We start from the raw sequence: 26,884 nt of genomic DNA, 5'->3' as shown, positions 1-26,884 counted from the left end.
CATAACATGCTTCTAAAAGGGCAGAGCAAACATAGCAACACGACAATCCGAATCCTTTCTTTGGCTGCCCCTGAATATCTGAATAGGAACCACCTCTTGAGATAATGGAAATAGAAGGCTTTGATCTCATTACATACATATCTTCCTTTTTTTCTACATTGTGCAAAACTCTGAAAGAGTTAAGCATTTTTTATGGCATAAAACTAACGGAGCTGAGATTTTTATGAGGGGAAAAAAAAAAGCGAGCAAAAAGCAGTTTATCCAGATGCTTCCTTTTTTCTATATAGGTTTAAGATGCATATGTGTGTGTAGACTTGGCATGCCAACTGCTAATTACTATAGAAATCTTTTTAAATTCATTTTAATTAAGGTAATGAGCTTTCCTTATATGATTCTTACCTGGTTAGGTTCATATACCATTAGTCTGTTCTGATATTGTGCGGTGTTAGTTACTCCACCTGTAATGGATTAACATGTGTTAGAGCTTTCATGAATAAGAAACAGGGTATTCCAACATAAGAGTGAGATACAATTAAAGAAAAATTAGCTACTGCTGAGGATCTGTTCCTATACCCTCGTGGTGAACCCGTGGCATAATTAAGAGGCTTATTGTTGAAGCAGTTTCATTTTCAGGAAACATTTCAGAAGCGATCCAGTTGAGAGCAAGCAACAGGTATGCAAGCTGCTCTGCGTGGCCAGACTGAGGGGCAACAAAGGCAGAGGGAGCGGGGCGAACACGGCACACAGACAAATCTATGCAACTTACACCAGAAACATAGTGATGTGGAGAATTCTTGTCTTTAGGTAATCTGGCAATTTTACAGTTCTAACCTTCTATACACTAACACAGTGATATCCTGATACCTCTTTAGAAGAACCATATCTAAGAAATAGACATGACTTATCAAAAGAAATCTAGAGCCAGTGCTATCCAATAGAATATAACAAGAGCCACAGATGTGAGTCACATATGCAATTTTAACTTTTCCAGTAACCATAGTAAAAAGTGAAATTAAAATATAACTTTATTTCACTCAAAATAGCCAAAATATCTTTCAACATGAAATTAATGTGTGTGTGTATATATATATATGATATATATGTATATTTCCATACTAAGTCTTCGAACTCCAGTGTATATCTGACACAGTGTATCTCAACCCAGATTAGCTGCGTTTCAAGTGCTCAATAAGTCACATGTGGCTAATCGCTGTCAGAGTGGACGGCACAGTTCTAGAATTCCTGGATGCATTTGCTACTGTCCTCAACTTTTCGGAAGCACTCTTGCCAATTGCTTAGCTTCAAAAGACTTGAGGCCCTGGCCGGTTGGCTCAGCGGTAGAGCGTCCGCCTAGCGTGCGGAGGACCCGGGTTCGATTCCCGGCCAGGGCACATAGGAGAAGCGCCCATTTGCTTCTCCACCCCTCCGCCGCGCCTTCCTCTCTGTCTCTCTCTTCCCCTCCCGCAGCCGAGGCTCCATTGGAGCAAGGATGGCCCGGGCGCTGGGGATGGCTCTGTGGCCTCTGCCCCAGGCGCTAGAGTGGCTCTGGTCGCAATATGGCGACGCCCAGGAGGGTCGCAACATGGCGACGCCCAGGATGGGCAGAGCGTCGCCCCCTGGTGGGCAGAGCGTCGCCCCATGGTGGGCGTGCCGGGTGGATCCCGGTCGGGCGCATGCGGGAGTCTGTCTGACTGTCTCTCCCTGTTTCCAGCTTCAGAAAAGAAAATGCAAAAAAAAAAGAAAAAAAAAAAAGACTTGAGACCTTCTGTTTAATCAAGAACCACTAAAAATCACTACATGTTTAGCTAAATTTCTCATATTTCATGTTTGTGGCATTCATTGAGCCCTACAGAACCCAGAAATAATTGATTATACTTTAATTGTTACCGTTAAATGGAAAAACTAAAAAAAAACAAACATAAAACAGCAAAAAGGGAAAATAATACAATATCAAATATTGAATAATAACAGAAATATAAGAACCCCCCCAAATTCTATCTTTAGAAATATTGCCTTATACATAGTACTAGATGCTGATATAAAATGAATAACATTCTTATTTTAATAAGTATCACAAAAATGCAGTTACTTTTGTAATAAGTATCTAAACTTAAGCCAGATTTAAAAGCTTCCTATTGAAATTTTTTTTTTTTTAAAAGGAAGCATTTTTTTTTCCTTTTAATTTTTTATTTTATTTTATTTATTCATTTTAGAGAGGAGAGAGAGAGGGAGAGAGAGAGAGAGACAGAGAGAGGAGAGAGAGACAGGGGGGAGGAGCTGGAAGCATCAGCCCTCATATGTGCCTTGACCAGGCAAGCCCAGGGTTTCGAACCGGCAACCTCAGCATTTCCAGGTCGACGCTTTATACACTGCGCCACCACAGGTCAGGCCTATTGAAATTTTTTAAATTTAAGAAATGAGCACTGTTACAATATGGTCCAGAATAGCATTAATATCCCTCTCAGCTCGACTGAACTTTAAACAGGCTTCCTCCTCTCTCTAAGCCCCCGATTCTTACCCCTTTTTAGGTAGAGCATTTACTATAGAAACTTTTAATTATAAATTCTTTCTCTGCCTCTTTAACATGTAAACCTTTTATTTTTATTTTTTATTGATTGACTGATTTTAGTGAGAGAGGCAGGGAGAGAGAGAGAGAGAGAGAGAGAGAGAGAGAGAGAGGAACATTGAGCTGTTTCTGTATGTGCCCTGACCGGAGATTGACCCGGCAACCTCTGTCCTTCCAGACGATGCTCTTAACCAACCAAGCTACCTGGCCAGGGTACATGTAAACCATTTTAAAAGTTTTTGCAAGTTTTAGACTGAGGAATACCTTCCTCAAAGTCCTGAAAGCTATCCCATTGAAATGTCATCATCAAGTAAGGTGATAATGCCTCTACTGCCCATTTTCTGTGGAGGGTAGGAGCCTAACTTTGATGGATACTGATCAGCAAACACAAATGGCCTAGTCACAGAAAAAAAAAATACAAACTCAGGCATAACTGAATGTGCTCAACACATCACATTGATCAACCTTCCCCTCCAAAAGTCCTTCAGTTCTTTTCCACTAGCTCACCCCAGTGCTTAAAAATCCTCTTGCCTCTTGTTTTTCAGAAGAGTTGACTTCTGACTGCATTCTGGTCTCTTTCCGATAGTACAATGGTTGAATAAAGTCTTCCTTGTCTATTTTACTTTTTCCTTTATAATTTTTGCTTTGACAGTTCAAATACTTTGAATAGGTCACCACTCAATTCCATGGTCAGGAGTTAAGTCAACCAGAATCCAGAGGATTAGTGAATAATCCTCAATTGGGCTGAAATAATCGATCAATACCAATGGATACACAAAGGGAAGGGAACCTATCCAGGTCAGTCATTTACTCTCTCATTCAACTCTAGTAAGGAATTATATCTCCCATGTAATTGACCATGGCTATTAACTGAAGGGCTTTTAAAAAAATTCTCTTTAAAGCTTGCAACCACTTCTTAAGCTCTAGGATAGCTTTGTCTGTGAAGGAAATCCAAATAACAGAGAGAAATTAGCTTTCTGTCCTCAAAAAAATAAGTCTTCTGTGTTTCTCATCGCACATGTCATTTTAAAAATCAAAACACTTTAGAAAGCTGAGCTGAAATGCGAACATAGTCAAAATGTATCCCCAAAATAAATACAGAGATATGTTTGCTTTTTCCTCCCAACCTTCCTTTCTTACCTGATTAAAAATAGAATGTCCAATGATTCTTTCTACACAAGAATAATCAAACCTATCGAGACCTCACAAGTCTTCAGTGTTAAAATGATTGCCAAGTTTTAATCTGGCCATAACACCAGATTAATGTCCCACTCTCCTACAATCGTTCTCCAAATGAGAGGTAACAGAGGGTAAAGTTCCCACTCACTATTTCAAAGCTCTGATGGTTTATCTACTTGTTTTAGAAATATGGGACAGAATTAATATCTACTGCAGTAAACTATCTGTTTATGACACTATTTGAAAATATTTACACTACTATATGTATCAGACTCTGCCCATTAAAGATTAAATGCACAACCAATGGATAAGAATGTAGCTATTACATCCTCTCTCCCAGGCAGGGTACTCAGTTTATCTTTATGCTCTTCAGAATTATTATTTACCGTCTCCCACAGATACATCAGCTGCATTATAATAGAGTGGTTTTTTTCTTCTTAATCTGCACTTGGTAATTAGATTCCTTACCCTTACATACAAATTTTCATTCACATGACAATGTTTAGAAATGAGATACTGGGTTACTAGTCAGAGTAATAATGGAAGTCCTACTTAGTTATTTGGTTGATTACTTCTAAAATGTTAAACCACAGGAGGTGCCTAAAAAAAACCTAGCACTGTGACTTCTGCTAAGTCAGGATTGCCAGGGAAAACCTTAGAAATTGGTTTTATTGAACTTCTCCTTTGAAAGAATTTACAAATGAGCATATAAATAAAAACAATTTCTTCACAGGCCAAAAAATATCTTTTTAAAAAAGCATGCCAGTATTCATTCCACATTTCTTTAGCAGTGTTACTCATTTGCAGAGCTTTGTCATTACATTCTCTTCACATAACACTCTTTGCTTTTAGATTAATCTGCTGAAATGAGATGCTAAGGATTTGCATACAGATTTGACTATACAAAAATAGATATGAAATTAATAACAGTCTCTATATGTTCTAATTTCTCCTAGACTGGAGTACCCTTGCCTGCAGCAGTATTCCTGGCTTTGAAAGTCATCAAGCTGATTTGTCTGCTCTAGGTTATGATGCCACATGCTGCTATACTGTCCCCTGCAATCAAAGACTTGCAAAGATAGATTCCATGCCATCGAGGATATTTTATAGATTGGCAGTTTTGATCTCCCTCCCCCACCCCGGGGAGGATAATCTGCATCTTAACAGCTTTCTATAGATACATCTGTCATTAAATATGCCATTTTGTATCAGCATCCATTTTTAAAGCCAAGTTTTCTCTAACTTTGAAGTGCCACCGTCCAAGACTTTCAGCCAAAATTGAAAATGAACAACCCTGTCTTATACTTTTGCGCTGTGACTAAAAGATATACTGCAGGTTCCCCCAAAGTCAAATAAGTCTTTAAAAACTGCCAGAAGGAATGAAAAGTTACCACCATGCTACCAGCAGTGAGCAATGCTTTCTATCATCAAGACAAGAGTAAAGCATTTTTCTTAAGCTTCCCTGTTCAACTCCCCACAAAATGTTGTGACAAATGGATGAATGCAGACTGGAGAGAGGATGACAGGTGACTGCCAAACAAGCAATCTTTGCCTTCACTACTGAGAATTCACCGACTCCCAAAACTCACTCTGTTTAAGAGCAGTAACAGGTCAAAGCGGATGGTGTCTATAAAACAGTGTGTTTAGAAAAATAACTTTCAATATATGTTGATCAGGGTAGGTCCAGTCTGGCAGCTCTGCTAATTTTTTTTTCAAGGACAGACAATACCTTTGCTGATAGAGTCCTATGCTAGCACAGCACTAGACCCTTACCAGGATGAGCACAATGCAAAGAACTGTGTGCGTCTGTGCTCTTAGGGACAACACTCCAGACTGGAGTTCAGGACGGCATCGCAAGTTCTAAGTCTCCTGGAGGCCTGCAGTGCCTCGCTTCACACTAGTCAATGAGAGTGTCTGCACAGGCTGTGACATCAATATGCTCCTTTAGGCCTCTATCCTTGGAACCATTTAACAAGCCAAACTTAAGTTCCTTACAATCAGCATAGAGATGATGAGATCTCTCTTGCTGGTTTTAGATGAACTATAGAGCATGGGATAGAGCCATGATGGCGAACCTTTTTATAAAAACTGCCCACTTTTGCAGTGCTGGTCAACCTGGTCCCGCCTGCCCACTAGTGGGCGGTTCCGCTTTCATGGTGGGCCAGTCACGGCGCCGTTTGGTTGCTGCGCTACTGCCCAGCCCACCATGAAAGGGGAACACCTACTAGTGGGTGAGAGGGACCAGACTGACCAGCATTGCAAAAGTGGGCGGTTTTTATAAAAAGGTTCGCCATCACAGGTATAGAGGTATCTACAGAGTAAAGTTTATAATATCGTACTAGTTTGTTTACGGATATTTCTTACCATTTCCATAAAACGTACAAATGATTTTTACAGAATATTGAAAAATAAGTAAATATGGAATACTGAATCAATAATGATTGAATTCTGTAGTCTGAAATCAGTTTCTTATAACCTTGTTTCTAATAAGCAGAATTGCTGGCTGGCTTATAAGGATGTCAAAGGCTTTTTTCTTCTTTAATAGTTGAAGCATCTCCTCTGTAAACTTGCTCCAGTTCTCAAAAGACTAAAACTTCACACTTATATTCTAATTATCAAAAGAATAACCTGGCATTAGGTGTGAGTTAATATTAGTCATTTTTTTATAGAGACAAACTCATTATTACTCCTTGATAAAAGGGTCAACATGGGAATATTTGCAATAAATGCAAAATAAGTTTTTTATTATCTATTTTACACATTAGACTGTCCATATTCTTGGAGTGCTTACAATGCTACATTAACAATTAAAGCCAATAATCTTTCTACAAACTTAGCATGTGAATAGAAGTATATTTAATCCATGCATTAAATTAAAACTAGGCTCCACATTATTTCTGTCACACTTGAGGGAACCACAAAAATGGATGGCAAATTAATAGACTCAAAATCCTCAAGGAAAGTCTCAAATTTACAAAACAACTGTAAAGCAACGGTTGATGTATTTGCAAATATAAATTGTATTTATGTCACCTTGAGTGAACAGATATACTCTTGTGACCCAAAATATGTAAGGTATGCCCAGTGTGCTTTTTTAAATGAGTGTGGTGATAAACAAGGGTTAAATCTACTATAAGGCAGACATCAGCTGCTTCTCAACATCCTCATAAAATGCCTTCTCCCTCTCCTCATTTTGTAGAAAGATGAAACCTTGCCTCCAAAGATTTCTGTGTGCTCCTAGCAGGGTCAGGCTCTCAAGGTCACCTCTGTTGGTCTCTGCTGTCCTGACTGTGCTCTGTTGTTGTTGGACCTTTTAGCTCCCTCCTGCCATTTACCAAATTGTTTAGCCATTCCCCATTTCCGTGATGTGGCTGTAGCCTCTTTTCTCCTCTTAGGAATAAAGAAAATGACATTTCCTACATTTTCAGGCAGAGGAATTTAGCTCACTCATTCTACCTTCTTTTTCTAGATTCATCTAGAGACAGACACAAATGGATCATCTAAACAAAGGCTGTTCTCTCCATGAGAGGAGTTCTGCAGTCAGTGAGGTAGACTCAGAACCAGGCACGAGCCCTGGGCCGGACTTCTGAAGGGCCGAAAACCCCAACTTGACACTTTTTTCTAATGCAAGTGGCCCAATATTTTCTTCAGTGCCTGGGGCCTCTAACTGATCTTTTTTTGGTTTTTGTTTGTTTGTTTGTGTCAGAGACAAAGAGACAGAGAGAGAGAGAGACAGGGACAGACAGGAAGGGAGAGAAATGAGAAGCATCATTTCTTCTTTGTAGTGCCTTGATGGCTACAGCAGGGCTCGAGGTGGTGAGCCTTACTCAAACCAGATAAGCCCATGCTGAAGCCGGTGACCTCCGGGTTTCAAACCTGGGTCCTCTGTGTCCCAGTCCGATGCTCTATCCACTGCACCACCACCTGGTCAGGTGGCCTCAACCAATTTAATCCACCTCTGGGTAGACCTCATGTTTTAACTACTGTATTTCTCCATGTATAAGAAGCACCCTTTTTCAAAAAATTTGGGGTCTAAAAACTGGGTGCATCTTATACAGTGGTTGTGGCATTTCAAATGCCATAGATGGAACTGAGGACGAGGTAATATATGAAGACAGTGATTCGTCATCAGACACAGATGAGGACAAGCTAATGGATGGGAGTTTTGACAGAGATGAGGAGTTGTATGAATCTTACGATAAATAAAACATGAGTTCAATAACTTTATGTAATCCATTTTTTTTTAATTTTGGGCCCCAAAACTAAGGTGCATCTTATACATGGGAGTGTCTTATACATGGGGAAATATGGTACCTAAACTAACAATGTTAAACTGGACTACTGTATTGTAATGTGCAATCCTTGCAGAAAACGATGTTCTAAGCTAAACCAATGCATTTTACAGTAGCTCCAAATTATCACTAAATTTCTTTTTAACTTTATATCACCATTTATATTTTAGAAACTGCACTGTACAAACACAAAAAGTAAGGCAGCATGTGGCTCATCTTTGTGTCCTGAGAAAGATAGTCAATTAAACAATAAGAGATAATGACATGATTGTTGATTCTAAACACACCTCCAGTTATGACCATTCTCCTGTGTGCCATTTACTTTCAGGCATGTCATTTGGAAGGTCTTCTTACAATGTGGGCATGTTTTTGAGAACTTGGTTGCAGTGATCATCAACTGATCTGTGTGGTGTTGTGGGAAAAACCAGACACACAGAGATCAAATTCCAGCTTTGTCAAATCTTAACTGCGTGATCTAAGGAAATCACTTAACCTCATTAAGCCTCATTCCAAAGCAGCAATTTAAAGAGGGTAAACAAAGTGTTATTTCTCCAGAATAAAGAGAAGCCAGTTAGGATGAACGCTTTGTTCATTATTCTGGAGAATGTAGGTGATCTGATTGTTTGGCTACAGTCTCAGTTTAATACTGTAAAGGTTTCTTATTCATTTATTTTTTAATTAAACTTATTAGAGTGGGTGACACGGGTTAATAAAATTATATCGGTTTCAAGTATACAATTCTATGACACATTATCTATATGCTGTAGTGGTTTTTATATTCATCTCTTTCAGAGGGGGAGTTGTGACAGCTGGGTAAGAAGTAAAAAAAAAAAAAAAAAAAAAAGAGGAGGAAAGTAACTCCTAAGGCAGCTGGTTGCTACAAAAGCAACAAAGAAGATTTTAGTCTCTGGATGTTCCAGCTCCCTAAGAACTCCGAAGCGGACATGCCACGTGACGGAGCTACGAGCCTCTACCCGAAGGTGGCTTCATCACGAGGTCGCTGCCGCCAGGGGCAGCAAACAGACTCCTCTGTGCTCAGCACACTGGGTTCTCCCTCAACCAAGCCTTTGACACTCACCGAACTGGGATCCCAGCATGCTGAGCGCCTCCCAACAGTACCCTTTGGGGTATCCCCAGCCTAAAGACCTTCCATCATAACTGAATCCAAGGATCTGCCTTCTCCGGATCTCTGGTGAGCCCAACCAAAATATAGGACAGATATTTGCTGTCACCACACTTTTGTGGCTCCCAGCCTTACTGTGGACTCTGACACTAATTTCTTAACTGTTCCCTCTGCTTCCTCTCAGAGGCTTCTTCCAAGGCCTCGCCCTGCAGGCGCCCACCCAGTCCTGACACTGAAACTCTCCAGGGCAGCCAGTCTCTCCCCCGAGACAGCACCTCCTCAGCTTCCTGCCCCTCGCGGGGAGATTATCCACACCCAGCACTGTCTCCGGCCCTTGGAGCTGAGGGGTCTCCCATCCCGGACTGAAACCCTCTCAACTCCCTCCTGCCTGTTCAGGACTCCGTGTCTTGTCAATATTGTATCCCCTGGACTTATCACCATTCCTGGGACCTGGGAGGTACTCTCAGCATTTACCAACCAAGGATGCCTATTCCCTTCACCTTCCATTTCACTGGCTCCTTTCCCTTATCTATACATTTCCTTAATGCACTCACATCCTTAAAAAAAAAAAGAGAGAAAAGGAAAAAGAAGAAGTTCCCTCCTTGGACCCTGGATTTTCTCCTCTGGCTACTCTCTCTTCTCTCAGCCAAACTTCCTTCTTTTCCTTTCCTTCCTACCCCCATTTCCTCCATAAAGCCAAAATGCTATTCATGATTTTATAATGAAAGATGCGCTGTCACGTAGACTGAACTAGGTGTGTACCTAGAAACAGCACGTTCTCTCCCTGTAGACAGGAGCACGAGGGCGGGGAAGATGTCTGGCGAGCTCACATTCAGGGGGTGAGGTTGAGAGGACTCCTGACCTCTGCAAGGTTTCACTCCCTCACTTTCCGTTTACACCTTCAGTCTCTGCATTCCAGCTTCCACCTTTTTCCACTCCCGAGACGACTTTCACTGAAATTACCATGAAGTTCCCGACTGAAGAGTGCAGAGGAAATATTTTGGACCTCGGGGTTCCTATAGCGTTAGACACCTTCCACTGTGTCCTTCCGCCAGGGCTGTGTTTCAGTAACACCCCTCCTCCTCTGATGGTGCCACCCCACATCCTCCATCCTTCTTCAGTCCCGCCTCCTCTGCATCCTCCTCGCGACTGCTTCCCAACCTTCTGCCCTGGGACCCTTTCCAGACCTTCTCTCTCCCATCTGTCTCCTCACACTCTCCTCCAACTCACTGTACCTCATGGGCTTTGCTGTGAGAACCTCCTCACTTACATTTGCTCTGAGGAACAGAAAGCAAGGTCCCTTCTCTGATTCTGAGTGGAGGGGGTTTTGAGAAAAATGAGGTCACGAGTGGCAGGGTGTAGAGAGGTCTTGGGGAGCGGAGTGTGTACCCATAGGGGCCCTCGAGTCAACTGGCTTCCTCCACAGGGCAGAGCTGCACAGACACAGACAAAGTAGGCCGTCGGGTTTGTCTAGCATTGTGTGCTTGCCAGAGGGCAAGAGAATTATTTAAATGATTGGGCCATGCAGCCCAACCATGAGGAAGGAAGGTTAATGGGTTAGTAGGTCAATGGACCAGAGACCAAGTTAGGCTACAGGTGCTATAAACTTTTTTGAAATCTATTATTCCCTTTGCACTAATTTTTCCTGATTTGTACTATTTCTGTACCTAGGAAAGACTTCTGTCATCACACAAAGCAAATGCTATACTATAATTATTCGTTTAAAAGTCTCATCCCGCTATTGCACCAAGAGCCCCAGCATAAGAACTATGTCTTACTCTGTCCCACTAGCACTAGCCCGGAACAAGGCTTAATGAGCTTAGGAACCCTGCTCAACACTTTCTGGTTGGTAGAAAAGTTTCAGGTGTGGGTGACCATAGTCTGTGACCTCACTGAACCACAGACCAGCCTCTGCCATGCCCCCTGTTCTCAATATTTTGCATATAACTTTTTAGATGCAAGTACAGTATTTGCGCAGATAAAGTAAAGCTAAACCTATGGCATTTTCAAACTATTAATTAAATTATACATTGTTCTAATTTCAATAAATACTAGAGAAGCCAAAGTCCCTTTAGTAGGTCTGAATAAATTAAAATCATATAAAATGGAGCAATGTAAGCTTCATCTGAATTAATCAAGATAAAACTAAACATTTCTTCTGGAAGCTTTAACAAATGTTCTTTTGTTAATGAAATATCTGCAAAAATCTTTGATTGTCAGCTCCTAGAGGGCAGGAAATATGTTTGCTGAATTAATCTTGTTTATCTATGAACCAGCACTAGACTTAATAAGAATGCAGCATTCACCAAAGAATCAAGAAAACACTAAATACTGCTTTGGGATAAATGCAGTAGCATTTGTCTTACTTTTATTGTTTTAAAGCACTAATTGTGTGGTTAGCTTCCCATTATCCTGCTGCTTTTTGACAAAAAAAAATGAAAAGGTAAGTTGTTCTGCAAGATGAGCTCAAGATTAATTTTTACTCACGAAAAGGGATCTTTTTAGTACTTTACAAACAATACCTTACAATAGAGAGCATACCTTCTAAAACACAACTGGAGAACACTTAACACTTATTTTATTTCAGTATTGTGACTTTCAAGTAAAAATAATGTGGAGCATTTGTGAATCGGGCCACAATATCAAATACTACAGGAGACTGTAAAACATGATCGTAAATACCCTAAGTCAAATGCTAATGGGCATGTCCACACAGTGTGACTTCCTGAGTTCATCTCTGCTGGTCTCATTTTAAAGGTTTCCAAGGCATCCTGACCCCAAAATAGAGACAAGGAAGGGGGTTGTGAAGAGATTGAGCACACTGGGAATTTTGAGTTTCTAAGCATCATTCACTTTTGTGTTCTATGGAGCGCGCACACACACAAATAGGCCTAAAATCCATATTCTTTAATCCTTACTACCTCTACCTCAGGCAAAGCTTGCAAAATACCAGAAGAATGCCAATGAACCAATCCCCCATCAATTAAATTGGAAATACTTTATTATTTGGTTAAGGATAAGAAATAGCCTCACAAGTTTTCTTTGCTCCAACAAATCAGGGTGACACTTCGAAATCAGTGATAGGGTGAAATATACCTTTCTTTTTTTTTAAGAAGCCCATTAGCAAATCTAGTCACCCCTCCCTATCCATGGTTAGATTCACAATTGATTTATTATAAGCTGGTCTTGAAGAAAGAGGCAAATGACCGAGGGTATTAGAAATGTCATTGGTGATCTCCTCCTCTCTTTCCAATGAGAGGCACTGCACTGTACACAGGGAAGTGAGTGTTTCATCTCAAGGGCACAGTAGGGAGAAACAAACCTGAGAACATTGTGATTGTTTTCATTAAGTATGGTTAACACAGGCGGCATACATTAGTGCAAAAGAAGAACAAAGAAAATGTGTTTCCTTTCACAGTAGGGAAGAAACAAAGTGACACAGCAATAAAATCTGTAGTAAGCTGATACACTCAATAAAACGGAAAAGGAAATACCAGCTTGATACCAGGATGACAGATCTAGCCAGTCTATGATAAGCTTCTGGGCTTTCTTAAGACCTCGCTATTGAAGATATTAAGTATCCATACGTTTAAGATCATGTAAGGGAAACTCCAGCAGTTTTTTAAAAGCTAGTTTTATAGCCAAAAGTAAGAAATAGTTATGAGAAATTCATATAAAATTTAGAAAATATTGATAATGTAGAAATGCAGTACATTAACAACGTATGAAAACCAAATGAGTCAAAAGCAGGAATATAAATTGGAAGAAAATATATTTTAGATTGAGTTCATCAATCCATCATTGTTTTGTTATTAAGTCAAGATCTGTTCTTCTATTAGCAAAGACTTATTTATAGCCAAATTTGAAGTAAATTCAGCAAACTAAAAAAATATAGTCCTGCTGGTTATTTTCTTAACTATTGAAAAATGTACTTAAAGAGGAGGGAATAAGTATCTAGATGAGGCTTTTTAAAAAATGCATCTATATATACTAACATACACACTTATATCTAGTATTTATTTGGTATATAGGATCAGCAGTTCTGCGTCCAGCTTATTATTCTCTTCTTAGTCCTACTCTCAGCTTCATTCATTAATTACCAAGCACTAAAGCCATGACATGAGCTAGGTGCTTCAATGAAAATCAATAAAATCAATACATTGCCAATAATCGAGGTACTACCCAGAAAAAGTGAGACTGAGGCTTTCTCCCTGGTTATTGAGGACAACAGAAGGAAAAAAAAAGGGGGCTGAGTCCAAGCAAATTTAGTTTAAATGCAAGGGAGAATGTTGTCAGAGCAGATGTTAAACAAGTAGGGAAGACTGTGGAAGAAAGCTGAGAAGCTGTCACAGGTGTACTTAAAAAAGATTGTTTCTTCTATGTACAAACATCTCAGAGTTACTCTTAGTACAGCAGGTCCTCAAATAATGTCATTTCGTTCAATGTCATTTAGTTAGAATGTTGATGAGATGCCATAGGAACTTAACTCTTGTTTATGTCAATTAGCCTGTGGTGAAATTGGTTTCCTTATACATCCTTTTGCCTAAAGTCACAGAACCTACTGATGACATTAGTTGAGGTCTTAACAGTATTTGATTTTCCTTTTTGTCCTTGACATGAAAATTCAACAAGTTCTAACTGAGTTACAAAGTGAGACTGAGTTACAAACCTGGAAAACACAGGTTGGTAATGTGATGTTAATATATATATACATATATGCCTCCCAGACTCCTTCCGGACTAGCGGAAAGGCAGCCACGAGGATTCCGAGGGATGTGGGTGTGGCTGAAACAGGACTGCAGCGAGTGAGTAACTGCACATGGGGTTCATTGTACTAGTCTTTCTATTCTTTCCATACTCAAAGGCTTTAAAAAAATGAAGAAAGATGGAAAGTAAAATAAAAATGCCCTCCCAAAATGATCAGGAAGAATGGAAGACTAAATAGGAATAGAGGAAAGGCTGGCATGAGTCACACTACACAGATAATATAAAACATTATTTTAGACAATAGTTTCAATCCTTTCTCTTGGTGCACAGCAATCCTCTTACGTGGTTATAAACCCATTGCTGCACCCGTCAAAACAGGTTTACTGGGCTTTTGTTTCACCTGCCCTGTCACTGATGAACGACTCCTACCTAGTCAGGCAGCCCAAGTAAAGGTAAAGCAGAGGACCTGGATAAGCCATCGGTGTGTGACCTGACCAGGTGGTGGCGCAGTGGATAGAGTGTCGGACTGGGACACGGAAGGACCCAGGTTCAGAACCCCAAGGTCGCCAGCTTGAACACAGGCTCATCTGGTTTGAGCAAAGCTCACCAGCTTGAGCCCAAGGTCTCCGGCTTAATTAAGCAAGGGGTTACTCGGTCTGCTGTAGCCCCCGGTCAAGGCACACGTGAGAAAGCAATCAATGAACAACTAAGGTGCCGCAACAAAGAACTGATGCTTCTCATCTCTCTCACTTCCTGTCTGCTTGTCCCTATCTGTCCCTGTCTCTATCTCTCTCTGTCCCTGTCACAAAACAAACAAACAAAAAAACCTAACCATTGGTGTGCGATACAAGCTATGAATATCAAAAACTGACAATCTAAACAACAGAAGGTTTGGTCAAAAAAGAGGTGTGATAGGCCACTAATTTCCATCTTGAATTTTTACTCCACTAATCACTCAGAAATTCACAGAAAGGTCAATTATTCCCCATTACATTGCTCTAAATAGGGTAGGTGCTCAATAAATGAATGTTGATTAGCTAAAACAGCAGCCTTGGCTCATTAATTCAGTTACACATGGCTACACTACCGAAGCTTGACTTTTCAATTTGGCCCACAATGAAAGTGTTTTTTGATACATCCAACGCATGAGGCATGTTGTACCTGATATCCAAAGAAGGCCATCCGCCACATAGCCAGCGTGACATGAAAGGGATCGGTCAAAGGACTGCACAAAAGTCCATTTGTTCTTCTTGGGGCAATAGCGCTCAACCGTAGGCAGAACCTGGCGCAGTTCATTCCTGCCCCCGACCGCATAGAGGTATTCATCCATGGCACCCAGCACAAAATGCTCCCGGCAGTTCTTCATGGGTGCTATCTCTGCCCAGGAGTTACTGCGGGGGTCATAGCGACAGGCAGTCCTCACAGCACAAGTACGGCCACTGGCATGCTCCACTTCCCCTCCGGCCACAAACAGGAAGTCCCCCATGACTGCCACACAGTGGTGGCTCCTTCCCACGGGCATGGGGGCCAGCTCACTCCAGTTGGCAATGGCAGCTATGAGCGCATTTTCCTGATCAACAGGATTGAAGTACCGAAGTTCCTTGACTTTACAGACCTCACGCTTTTTCCCACCGATGATGTACAGAGTATCTGACTGGAACCGTGGCTTGGTCCTGTGAGTCTGCCACACAGGCTGTGCGTAGATGCTCTGGTGATACTCCAGGGCCTCATTGACAAGAGCTGTCGCCGTCTCACTCGCCTGGACGAGGGGGTGGGACAGGGCCACTGTATGGAGAGTATCCACGTCCATCAGGCCGAAGCGGATGCACTGCAGGAGCCCGTCCATGTACTGGTAATGGCAGTTGTGTTCCAGCCACCTCACGGCGAGCTGAAACAGAGGGGCGAGACGACAGAGCAGTGCAAAGGTGAGAGAGAGCCCGAGCAACGCACACAGGCAGGTCCCTGTGCAGGCTTTCTAATACCCAATAACACATAACACATCTTCTTTTCACAAATCATATTTTGATACCTGTAAAGGTTTTTCCCCTTCAAAAGAAAGAAAGAAAGAAAGAAAGAAAGAAAGAAAGAAAGAAAGAAAGAAAGAAAGAAAGAAAGAAAGAAAGAAAGAAAGAAAGAAAGAAAGAAAGAGAAAGAAAGAAAGAAAGAAAGAAAGAAAGAAAGAAAGAAAGAAAGAAAGAAAGAAAGAAAGAAAGAAAAAATAACTCAAGACATTGTTGTAGGCATTAGAAACAATGTTAAGCAACAGCAGTATCACTTGGAGTGAATAATCACTTTTCAAAGAACAAAAATACTGTTGTGAATAGCGTGTTCCCTTATGTTTCATGCATAAGAGGCCTGGCGCACCCCACCCCCAGGAAATGTCAACAGTGAGCAGTGTCATCACAGCCCCAGCAATATATGTCAACCCATGAGTCAAGGTGCTGTATCAATACAAGCAATGTAAGAAAATATGTAATCATCTGAGACCACAGGGTGCACTTGAGAGAAAATCAATATGACACTAGCAGAATGATTTAGAAAGGAAAAGGACGTTTTCCCCCTGCCCCTTCGGTGAGTATATCAGTCAGGAAGCAGGAGAAGAAAAAGAAAGATTGCAATCTATCAATTTAATTTCTTTCTCAATTAATTTTCATCTTCAAGACAGTTGTTATTTACCCACGGAAGATCCTGGCAATTTCTTAGAGCCCTTTTCACAGAAACAGGATATAGAGATTATCTTTGTATTATGAACAAAATAACAGAATGTAAGCCTAAGCTTTGTGTTTAGGTCTAGATTTCTTTTGGGAAGGAAAAGAGTAAGAACTTTTGGCTACAGACAACTAGAATTTCTTCAACTAAAGTAGATGCATTAAGTCACAAATAATAAAACTGAACAACAGTTTAGAAAAGATCATCAGCAAAATACAAATTCATGTTATGGAGCACCTGAAGTAATTTAATTAATGTGACTTAATATTTAAGTTTGGCAAACTCGCCCACACACTAGCATAAGAAATCATAACTAATTATCTCTGGTCAACATATTTCATAAGAACTTTTGTTAGCAGCGCGTATAGTAAACTTGATGTCCGAGACAAATTATTAATGTGGATCTGAAGGAACAGCATGAAAAGGTAATGAAGTAGAATACCGAATAATTTTATTTGGTTGTACTTGCCGTCTGTCCTGGTGAAAAGGCTCACTAAACTCTCTGAAGCACTAGATGATTTCAGACTTTCAGAGTTTCTGTATTCATTTGACAAACAGCTCCAAAAGGCAACACATATTCTGGGCTTATCTTTTTAGCTTTCTGAACAAAGAGAATGTAGGAAGTGAATTCACTTCCAGTGTGCCCTGAATTGCCTCTTTCATGAGTAACATAGTTTGAAGAAGTGACAAAAGAATGTCGCTGGGTGCAGGTAGCCCACAAAGCCAAGGAGGGACACATGATGGAGGGCAGAGGTGTGACGCTCTCTAGCTGTTTGCCTAGAAACTGGTGTTTTTAATTTAAATAAGATAGAAACCTCATAAAAATATCTGTGTATGGTAAAATCAGCAATAGTCAAAGAGACGGCAGGAGAAAAACATCACTCATCCATCACCAGATCCCTTCCAGAAATGCAGAGCTCCCACAGGCAACATCCTGGTGTTTCTCTACCATAATTTTAGAAGTTTCAAGGGTTGGGGTTCCAATTATTTCCCTGGGAAGATACTGCCACAACTTAATAAGTGATTTCTCATTCTTGGCCCACACAGTTTTCAAAAGTCGTCAGGGATAAAGTCATCCCACTCAAGGTAATTTCCCATGCACCAGGTAAAATGGTCTAAAACAGCGTCTTTAATATTGCTCCTAATTTCACAGACTAATTCCAGCAGATATGGCTTTGCCTTGTTACAAATTTCTCACCTCCTAATGTTTCTGTGTCTTTCATATGAATATCACAGGAAACCGCACTAGAGATAAATATCCATGTCTCCATAGGCTCTTTTTATAGCAGAGAGCTGCCCATCTAATTATATTTCTCTTTCCTCATAAATCAGTTCTCCCTATATACCGCAATCAATCTCCCAGCCCAGCCCTTAACGCTCTCCAGTTTATCTTTATCTGTCTAGCAAACAGTGTCACTTACTGTGCGAGAAGCACACCAGCCACAGTAGGCTTTCTGCCTTGAAGAAAAATCTCGAACAAGTCCAGTTGGCAGCGGGAAAGTGACCACTGTGATCTATCACTGATTAAATTCTGGCTTTGCCGTCTACTGTCACCCCTACGTCACATGTACACATGTAGTAAGATGCTGCTTTTTATGTGCAAATTCCCTAAGTACTACCTATTACAGAACACTGTGTGTACATACATTGAGTTTGCATTTCCTGGGATAATTTTTATCTTGTCTCTTGCCAATATTTCTATCTTCTCACAGATTTCATATAATTTTCACACTTTATCATTCATAATATTTTCAGACTACACAAGTCATTCAAACTTGGGTTTATCTTTTTTACAGATCAAAAGGTAAATATAATTTACAACGAACTATTCTGCCACCAACTTCAAATATCTCTCACCTAGACATAGTATTGTTTATAAATTTAAATCCAGTGCTTCTCAAATGGAAAATGAACACAAATTACCCAGGGTTTCTGGTCAAAATGCAGATTCTGATTCAATAGGCAGGGGAGGCCCAGGAGTCTGCATTTCTAACAGTCTCCCAGGTGGCGTGTATCGTGCTGGTCCACAGACCACACTGCGATAGGAAAGTTTTAGACAGTTTCCTTCCCATTCATGAAACAGCAAATTGCTGCTTTTTAAGAGCAAATTAAGTATATCATTTCAAATTTAAGAAGGTTTAAATCAAACGTCTAAGTAGGATGCTTTAGCAAAGATATAGGATAATCGTAGCTTAACATTACAGGTAAAACAGTATCTTTCCCATAGAGTAAGATATGGGCAAGATCTGACTGTGTTCAACACAGCGTATTTTGAGACACTGATTCTATAAGGTCTATAAATTAACAGCTGATTCTGATAGCATAAAGTAGTGGTTCCCAAAGTGTGCACCAGGGCGCACTGGTGCGCCCTAGAAGATTTCCAGGTGTGCCCTATGGTATTCCAGAGAAATATGTGCCTGTTGGAGACCAAAAAACCAACAGGGTTTTTGGAGTTTAGATTTTTGGGGGACAAAGGTGTGGGAAATTGGCTATAAACTGACAGTCTGCCCAACCCCCCCACCTCACTTGCCTGATTAGGTTGCAAAAGGCTGTTAAGCTGTGGTGCTGGATTGTTTACACTACCCTCCATGTTTCCTAGAAATACTAGAGGCAAGTTTCTTCTATCCTTTGTTTGGTGTAAAGTTAAGATGATATGTATGGTGCAGGTTTTGGATTGATGATTAAACATAAGGAATTGTCTCTTGAAGCCCTTTGGATTTCTGTAAAAGAAGAATATGTGGTAATATCTAAAAAAGCTTTGAACATTTTACTACAATTTTCAACATCCTATTTATGTAAATTAGAATTTTCTACTCTCAACACAAGAGTAAAAAGAGAGGAGTTCTTCAATGGATTGATGAGGAAATGAGAGTTTGTCTTTCAAATATATGCCCAAACATTGAAGAAATCACTAGGACACACATCAGACTCATGTTTCTCATAAACACAAGAATGAAAAATCTTAACACATTTGTGCCAGGACCTGACAAATTTACTAAATCTTACTAAGAATGTATCTATATATATAAAAAGATAGCTTTTTTTGTCTTTTTAAAATTTTTTAACCTCTTTTTTATGAATTCTAAAAAGCATAACTCAAAAACTATAATGTCAGAATAAATTTAATTTTGTTGTATTTATTTAGTTTAATTACCATAAAAGCAGGCTTGGGCTTTATATTTTTTCTTTAATATTTGACTTAATCATTATAATATATTTCTCAGAAATTTGTATATAGTGCACCTACAATTATTTGTAGGATTTTAAATGTGCCCCAACTTCAAAAAGTTTGAGAAGCACTGTCCTAAGCTCTAGCATATATTGACTGGGTGGGAAGTGGAGCATACAGTGGCAGTCTTCTCTCCCACTCTTTGGTGACAAAGTCAGCAAGAGTGGAAAAGAAATCAAGGATTCAGTCTGAGAGGGCACAACAAACAGTACTTAGAACACATGACCATTAGGCAGGATATTTCCTAAGCCCTCTGAAACACAGGGCAGCTGTGGGAATACGCTATGAAAATATGCAGAGTTAGGATGACAATTAGAGGCAGCGAGGCACCCTAGGGCAAAACCCCTGAGCTGACGGACGAGAGTCCAGGAGCCTCTCTGACCCCGTACTGGAACCAGCAAAATAACAGGATAACATTCAGCAACAAATGTTTAGGCTCTCAGAATAGAGATTAGGAGTCAGCATGTTCCTTGTCTTTTACTTCACCCCCTGAAAACTTCTGCTGTCTGCTTCCTTGAGTTTGTACTGGCTAATAAATATCTAAGTAAGGCTGGGGACAGGGCTTCAGTTTCAGTCTGCTGATCAGGGCTGTTGCCCACCCCCTTAGCCCCTTGGGGCATTTCATCAAGTCTCTGAGTAGTTCATTGTCGCCACAACAATGGGTACCTTGTGTGAGGGACAGAAACCAAATGACAGGTTTGCTACTCCAAGTAGTTCATTTTCTCTGCAACAGGCAGCGTCATCTCTACAGACTACAGGACATCTCCCAAGCACCCTGCTGGACCCAGTCTAGTTCATCTTACGCTACTGGTAAACTGTTACTTCCTAAAAGAAGCATTAGCTACAGCTTATTACTAAGTCACATCATCTCATCCTCAGATCCGTGGTAAGAACAGTGGCAGGGACATAGTAAGCTATAAATATTTGTTGCATAAATGGAAAATTCCTTACAACTATTCTTAGGCTATTTCTCTTGAATAAACAATATCAATTCTTAAACTTTATTTATTCATGTTAGAGAGGCAGGGATGTGGGGAGAGAAAGAGAGAGAGAGAAGGGGGGAGGAGCAGGAAGCATCAACTTCCATATGTGCCTTGACCAGGCAAGCCCAGGGTTTCGAACTGGTGGCCACAGCATTCCAAACTGATGCCTTATCTACCGCGTCACATGTCAGGCTCAATATCAATTCTTGTATATTTTTATGTATCTATCTATTACAGGCTTCCGTTTCCTATTTTATTATCCCATCTCTATAGTTTCCCTATATTAAGCCCATAGAAGCTTTCAGAACTCCACATGGTGACCTGCAGTATGAAGGACTCTATAGGCTCTTGTTTCACTCCCTCAGATAACTGCTGCTGGCCACATCGACTTGTGATTCTTGGCAAACCAATGAACATCATACTCTTTTAAGCTCTCAAATAAAAAATAAAATACAGGGCAAGAAGGAACTTTAGAGAACATTCGGTTTGGCTCAAGCATCTCAATTTCACAAGTGGGAATCCAATCCACAGATAAGTTACCTGACTTAGCCCAAGTCACGCAGCTAATGAGCGGACAGGCTGGAACTAGAACCCCAGTTTTTCAATTATATACTGTGTTCTTCTATTATGTAGCATCATTATTATTTTTCCATCAATAATTACTTTATGGTAGAATACAGGAAAATGCATTCAAATCCAAAGATAAATTTCTTATTCTCTGAATTAGAAAAATAAAGTGTTTGTTTTTTTAAGGAAGAACGCTTTGCTTTGAAATAGGTAAACAATATATATATATATATATTTTTTTTTCTGTATTTTTCAGAAGTGAGAAGTACGGGGAGGCAGGCAGACAGACTTCCACATGCGCCCGACCGGGATCTACCAGGCATGCCCACTAGGGGGCGATGCTCAGTGCCTCTGGAGCATTGCTCTGCTGCAATCAGAGCCATTGTAGAGCCTGAGCCAGAGGCCGTGGAGCCATCCTCAGCGCCCAGGCCAACTTTGCTCCAATGGAGCCTTGGCTGAGGCAGGGGAAGAGAGAGATGGAGACAAAGGAGAGGGGGAATCATGGAGAACCAGATGGGCACTTCTGTGTGCCCTGGCCGGGAATCAAACCCAGGACTTCCACACACTGGGCTGATGCTCTACCGCTGAGCCAACCGGCCAGGGACAACAATATTTTTTAATGAGTCTCATTTATGATTGCTTTTTCATAAAAAGCAGGTATTTAATGGTGCCAATTAAGGAACAAATATGTAAGGGAAACGGTAGCCTTTGAATATTCTTTATTTTTAGCTAGAGAAAGAGAGAGAGAGAGAGACAAACAGGAAGGGAGAGAGATGAGAAGCACTCATAGTTGTGGTCCATTGATTGCTTTCTCATATGTGTCTTGACTGGGCGAAGGGGCTCCAGCCGAGCCACTGACCCCTTGCTCAAGACCCCGGGCTCAAGCCAGCAGCAGGTGAGTGATCACATCTTTTTAATCAACACTAACAAAAGATAAATCCCTTACAGCAGTGTCTGAAAGCAACAACTATTTCAGAGAACTCATCAGCCAGAGCTGAGTAAGCAAAGACTGGCATTTCTGCCCACAGTCTTTTCTGCTCCTTGGCCAAGGGCAGCTATAATTATTCTCCTACTTAAAAATTGGTTGCAGAGGAGACGGCTTTGCTGTAGGGCACACTGAGCTCACACTGTGAAGGCACAAGTGTCTCTATCCTTGCTGGTCCTGTCATGCCAGTGAGACCAGCCACGGCACAAGCCTCCCCTCAGTGCCCAAAGGGTGGCATAAATTCCACAATGCCTCAAATTCAGAAAGGGATAAAGGAAGGGCAGAGTGGCAATCCAAGGTGCTGGCATTCCTGAACACCCCCCACCCCGCCCCGCCGCCCCCCAGAGCTGGGCTTGTTCAGGAGCTCTCAGGCAATTAGGAGCGCCAGACCACAGAGGCACGTTCGGATAGAATGAGTGACAGTACAGAGGCAGCCTCTGTTTCTAAACAGTATCAAGACACTCTCCATCTTTTACTATATGTTCTCCAAGGGCAGCTGCATTGACTGTATGTTACATTACAGTACAGTATTTTTATATTATTTTATAATGCTTTAAATAAATATAAACATAAAACTTTAGCAATATACCATTTTACTATTACACACAGTTTCTTTAGATGATGAATGTGGAAAGTTTCCCCCAAGCCAGTGTGAGCAGGTGCTGAGAATTGCCATGTTAAACAACACAGAATCTCACCTTTTTTAAGGTAAGTCAGGTAAGGTCCAAGCAGTGACCTATTAAATCACATTTTATAGTCATGTTCTCTTCTTTGTACAAAATGGAAATTTTCTGTTTAAAAAGCCAACATGCTAAAAAAAAAAGACAACATTTCTATAAAATCTAAAAGTACCAGAAACTAGGGACTCAGAACCGGAGCATTTTCCTCTCCTGAAACAAGGAAAATGTTCCTGTGGAGGAATATTAAAAATTATAACAGTGCTCACTTGAGTGCTATAATTAAAATTATGTCAACATTTTGCTTGTAAAACAGATTTTCCAAGGGAGGCTGCACATTAAGCATTATAGCTGACTACAGACTTATATATGACACTGAGGCTATTGTTTCCTCTAAGAAATGTATTTCAATAGCATCACATCTGATGAGGCCCTAGGTTCATATTCTGTCAGAAAAACAACTGCCAGACTTTAGAAGAACTTTCAGCTTAGCAGATGTGATAATAACATATGTTCTTTCACTGTTCATTTAAAACTTTAAAATTTAGGAGACTGACAAACGTTCTTATTTTTATCTTTAGACTACAATGCGTGCCTGATAGTACTCCAGTTTCTCTTCAGATTGTTTAAATCTTTCACCTTTTACTACAGATTTCCATGAAGAGAGACAGTTATGAAGTTTTGTTTTTGTCTTTTTTTTTATGAGAGATTAAAAAAAAAAACATGATGCATAACACTCTCAAATGGCTTGGAAAAATTCCCTCCCTTTCTCTCTCTCTATATATATCTATTCTCCTACTATCTATATCTATATCTATATTATATCTATCTATATATAAATATATAGGTTGATACAGAGGACATATGATAAAGCAAATGAGGTAATTTGTTTAAAAACTTGGCAAATCATATATATGGGTGTCCTATACTATTTTTATTATTGCAACTTTTTAAAGTTTGAAATTATTTTTAAATAAAAAATTTAAAGAACAAAAACTTGTGCCTGATAATCATCTTTATACATATTTTTAAAATGCATACTGCCAAGCAACAAAGGCAAGAGCCTTGAGACCAAGGGTGTCCTTTCCCATCGATGGAGACAAACTTACAGGACTGGAGGAGTCACAGTGACAATGACCCTGAGGCCTGCCTCATTTCAGTTCCCGGTATTTAGGAGGACAAATCAAAAGTGACCTAGGTTTGCCTTGGGTTCATTCTTACAAGAGAGGATTTTTAAAAGGTAGATTGTAAATCAAGATGAAGAGAAAATAAAGATAAGAAAAGAGATGAAGTGAGTACGCTGTTCTGTCCTGTCTACCTGTGAGAATTGACTACCAATTTAAGCTGATGTCTGAAAAGCCAATACAAAGAGCAGTGTGAGTCCATGGCTGACACTGGACCTGTCACTTAGCTTCTCATCTGTAAAAGGAGTTGATGAGAGAGTCTCTTTTATCCAATCCTCCAAAATTCCTATAAATAGGTGAGGCAATCAAAACTAATCAATGTGTCCAGTATCCAAGCTGCAGATTTCCACAGCACAGTTTCTGAAAATCTCTTATCAGAAAACAAAGTATTTTTGGTCTATAATTCTGTACTCACCAGAAATAAAAGTGCATGTGCACACAGGACCACATGCCTAAAATCCACTATGTTACATCCTAGTCTCTCTCCCTGGGAACAACTCTGTTCAGATTATATTACCCCACTTAGTATATTTCTTACAAAAATAGCATAATCCCAGCCAACAAACACATTTTAAATTTATATGGCAACTGCCTGACCAGGAGGTGATACAGTGGATAAAGCATTGGCTTGGAACACTAAGGTCCCAGGTTTGAAACCCTGAGGCCACCAGCTTGAGAGTGGACTCACTAGGTTGAGCACAGGATCACGGGCTTGAATGTGGGATCATAGACATGACCCCACGGTTGCTAGCTTGAGCCCAAAGGTCACTAACTTGAAGCCCAAGTTTGCTGGCTTGAGACCAAGGTCACTGGCTTGAGCTCAAGCACTGGTTTGAGCAAGGGGTCACTGGCTCGGCTGGAGCCCCTGGTTAAAGCACATATAAAAAAGCAATCAATCAACTGAAGTGCAGCAACTACAAGTTGATGCTTTTCAGCTCTCTCCTCTCCTTTCTTTTTTTGTCCCTGTCTGTCTCTCTGTCTCTCTTGTGCAAAAAATAAATTAAAAAAAAATTGTATGGCAATTGCTTCAAGATATTATTTGTTTAGAATCCCAGAATGAGATTTTTTTATATAAAAATGCAAATATTTTTTAAACTAGTCACATAAATTTTAATCTCAGGATTGTCTTTATTTAAAATAATCCTTTAATTAGTATAATGCGAAGCTTTTTCAATAGGAAGATTATCCCTCAGGACAATACAGACAACTACCATCACCTACACCAATGATGCTGCAGGGAAAATGAAACTCATTATTGTTCTCCTCATACTTGGGCAGAATACAGGAACAATTAGAAATAACTTCCTATACTTGCCCCCCAATGGTCTGACAATAGTTTCTGAGCCAAAAGATAATACTCATCCATCTAACCATTGATGGCGTCAGAGTAAGCTGGACTAAAGACATGAGACTTCTAAGCAAAATGTTAGTGTCTGCCATATTTATAAACAATGGCCTTCTGGATGTAAAAGGGACTTAACACGTGGTCAGTGAGATATTAAGCTTATGTTAGAACAACACTGGAAAATGAAAGTAAATCAACTTGGTCAATAGAAGAAAACCCTGTTGTATCCCATTGGCAATAAGTACTAAACTGACCCCATTTGGGTCACATATTTTGCATTAGTTCCCACCTACTCCATGTACAGTGAGGAGGCATTATCAGAGTGGAGTCCGCTGAAATGGCCAGGGAAATCTTGATGCTTTTTTCTACCACTAATTGCTACGTGCCCAGGGATGTGAATATAACCCAGTGAAAATGAGGCAGGAAACTAAGAGGACACCTCAATCAAGGAACACTGAAGAAGCCACACCGAGACTGGTAGGAAAAGCGGAAACGCGGAGAGGGCTGCCCAGCTCCCTGGAGCGAATGGCATCAGGGAAAGACTCTCGTGGCGGGAAGTGAGTTTAGCAGAGGGGAAAGGGTCCTGAGCCCCAGGAACAAAGCCCCAGCCTGCAGCCCCAGAGCCCAGAAGAGGCGTAAGGACAGTATTTAGCTGGAAACAAGTCAGGATATTGTTTGTGAGAAAGAGTCTGATTTCTCAGACCCAGGATCCTTCTTAAAGGGACCGCGCAGAACATCTCTCTCACAACCACTCACCTGGGGCTCCTAGGGACAGGGAGAGAGGAGAGGACCAGAGTAACAGGAAGAGAGTGTAATCTAGGAGGCACAGGGAGAAACATTTTGGGAGATAGCCACCCTAACCCCTGGGACGAGTCACTCCCCAAAGCTGAAGTGAATATTCCCCCAGAAACAGCAATACCAGCAAAGGGAAGCAGGAGAGCAGCCAAACAAGCTCCCCCACGGCATTCAGAGCAGAGTCACATAGAAGGAGGGAGCTTTCGGGTCTACAGTAGTGAGTCTTAGGGTCTGAGCTGCAACGCCCCCACTCACGTGGCTGAGGGCACCCCGGAGGGCCCGTGGCAGCGGGAGACAAAAGCGTGGTTCTGCTGGCAAGGGCAGAAGCCAGCTGGCCACCATTGGGCTCAGGTGTGAGCTCAATCTTGCCCGGCTGGGGAGAAGGGGGCGTGCAAAAGCGGTCAAGATCAGCTGCCGGCAGCCTGTAATCCAGCTTGCGGGGGGGGGGGGGGGGCGGGAACCCTGGAAAGGGTGGAGACAAGCCCTGGGGCAAGGGCAGAGGAGCACAGCCTTGCCCCGCCCATGCAACCCAGGCTTGTGGTCT

At 40.9% G+C, this 26,884-nt stretch overlaps 1 protein-coding gene, 1 non-coding gene and 1 pseudogene across 5 annotated transcripts in view; 2 read left to right on the top strand and 1 right to left on the bottom strand.

Moving 5' to 3' along the window:
• The window catches only part of KLHL32 (kelch like family member 32), a 240,989-nt gene that overhangs the window by 23,983 nt on the left and 190,122 nt on the right, over positions 1–26,884 (bottom strand). For 3 of the 4 annotated variants that reach the window (XM_066254361.1, XM_066254357.1, XM_066254363.1), the window contains 2 exons: positions 15,028–15,754; positions 400–458 (listed from right to left, as the gene is read on the bottom strand). In XM_066254361.1, coding sequence (XP_066110458.1) covers positions 400–458; positions 15,028–15,754 — 786 coding nt within the window. Of the gene's footprint in view, positions 1–399; positions 459–3,073; positions 3,104–15,027; positions 15,755–26,884 lie in introns of those variants that run through there. The other variant, XM_066254371.1, reaches the window with a different exon arrangement.
• Positions 1,316–1,391, top strand: TRNAA-AGC (transfer RNA alanine (anticodon AGC)). Its single transcript has one exon. It is a non-coding gene; the product is annotated as a tRNA-Ala (tRNA).
• Positions 23,619–23,726, top strand: LOC136321550 (U5 spliceosomal RNA; annotated as a pseudogene).

The sequence above is a fragment of the Saccopteryx bilineata genome, chromosome 1 (assembly GCF_036850765.1).
Source record: "Saccopteryx bilineata isolate mSacBil1 chromosome 1, mSacBil1_pri_phased_curated, whole genome shotgun sequence".
NCBI lineage: Eukaryota > Metazoa > Chordata > Mammalia > Chiroptera > Emballonuridae > Saccopteryx > Saccopteryx bilineata.
Note: the sequence above shows the minus strand (reverse complement) of the source record. Positions and strands in the feature narration are given on the sequence as shown.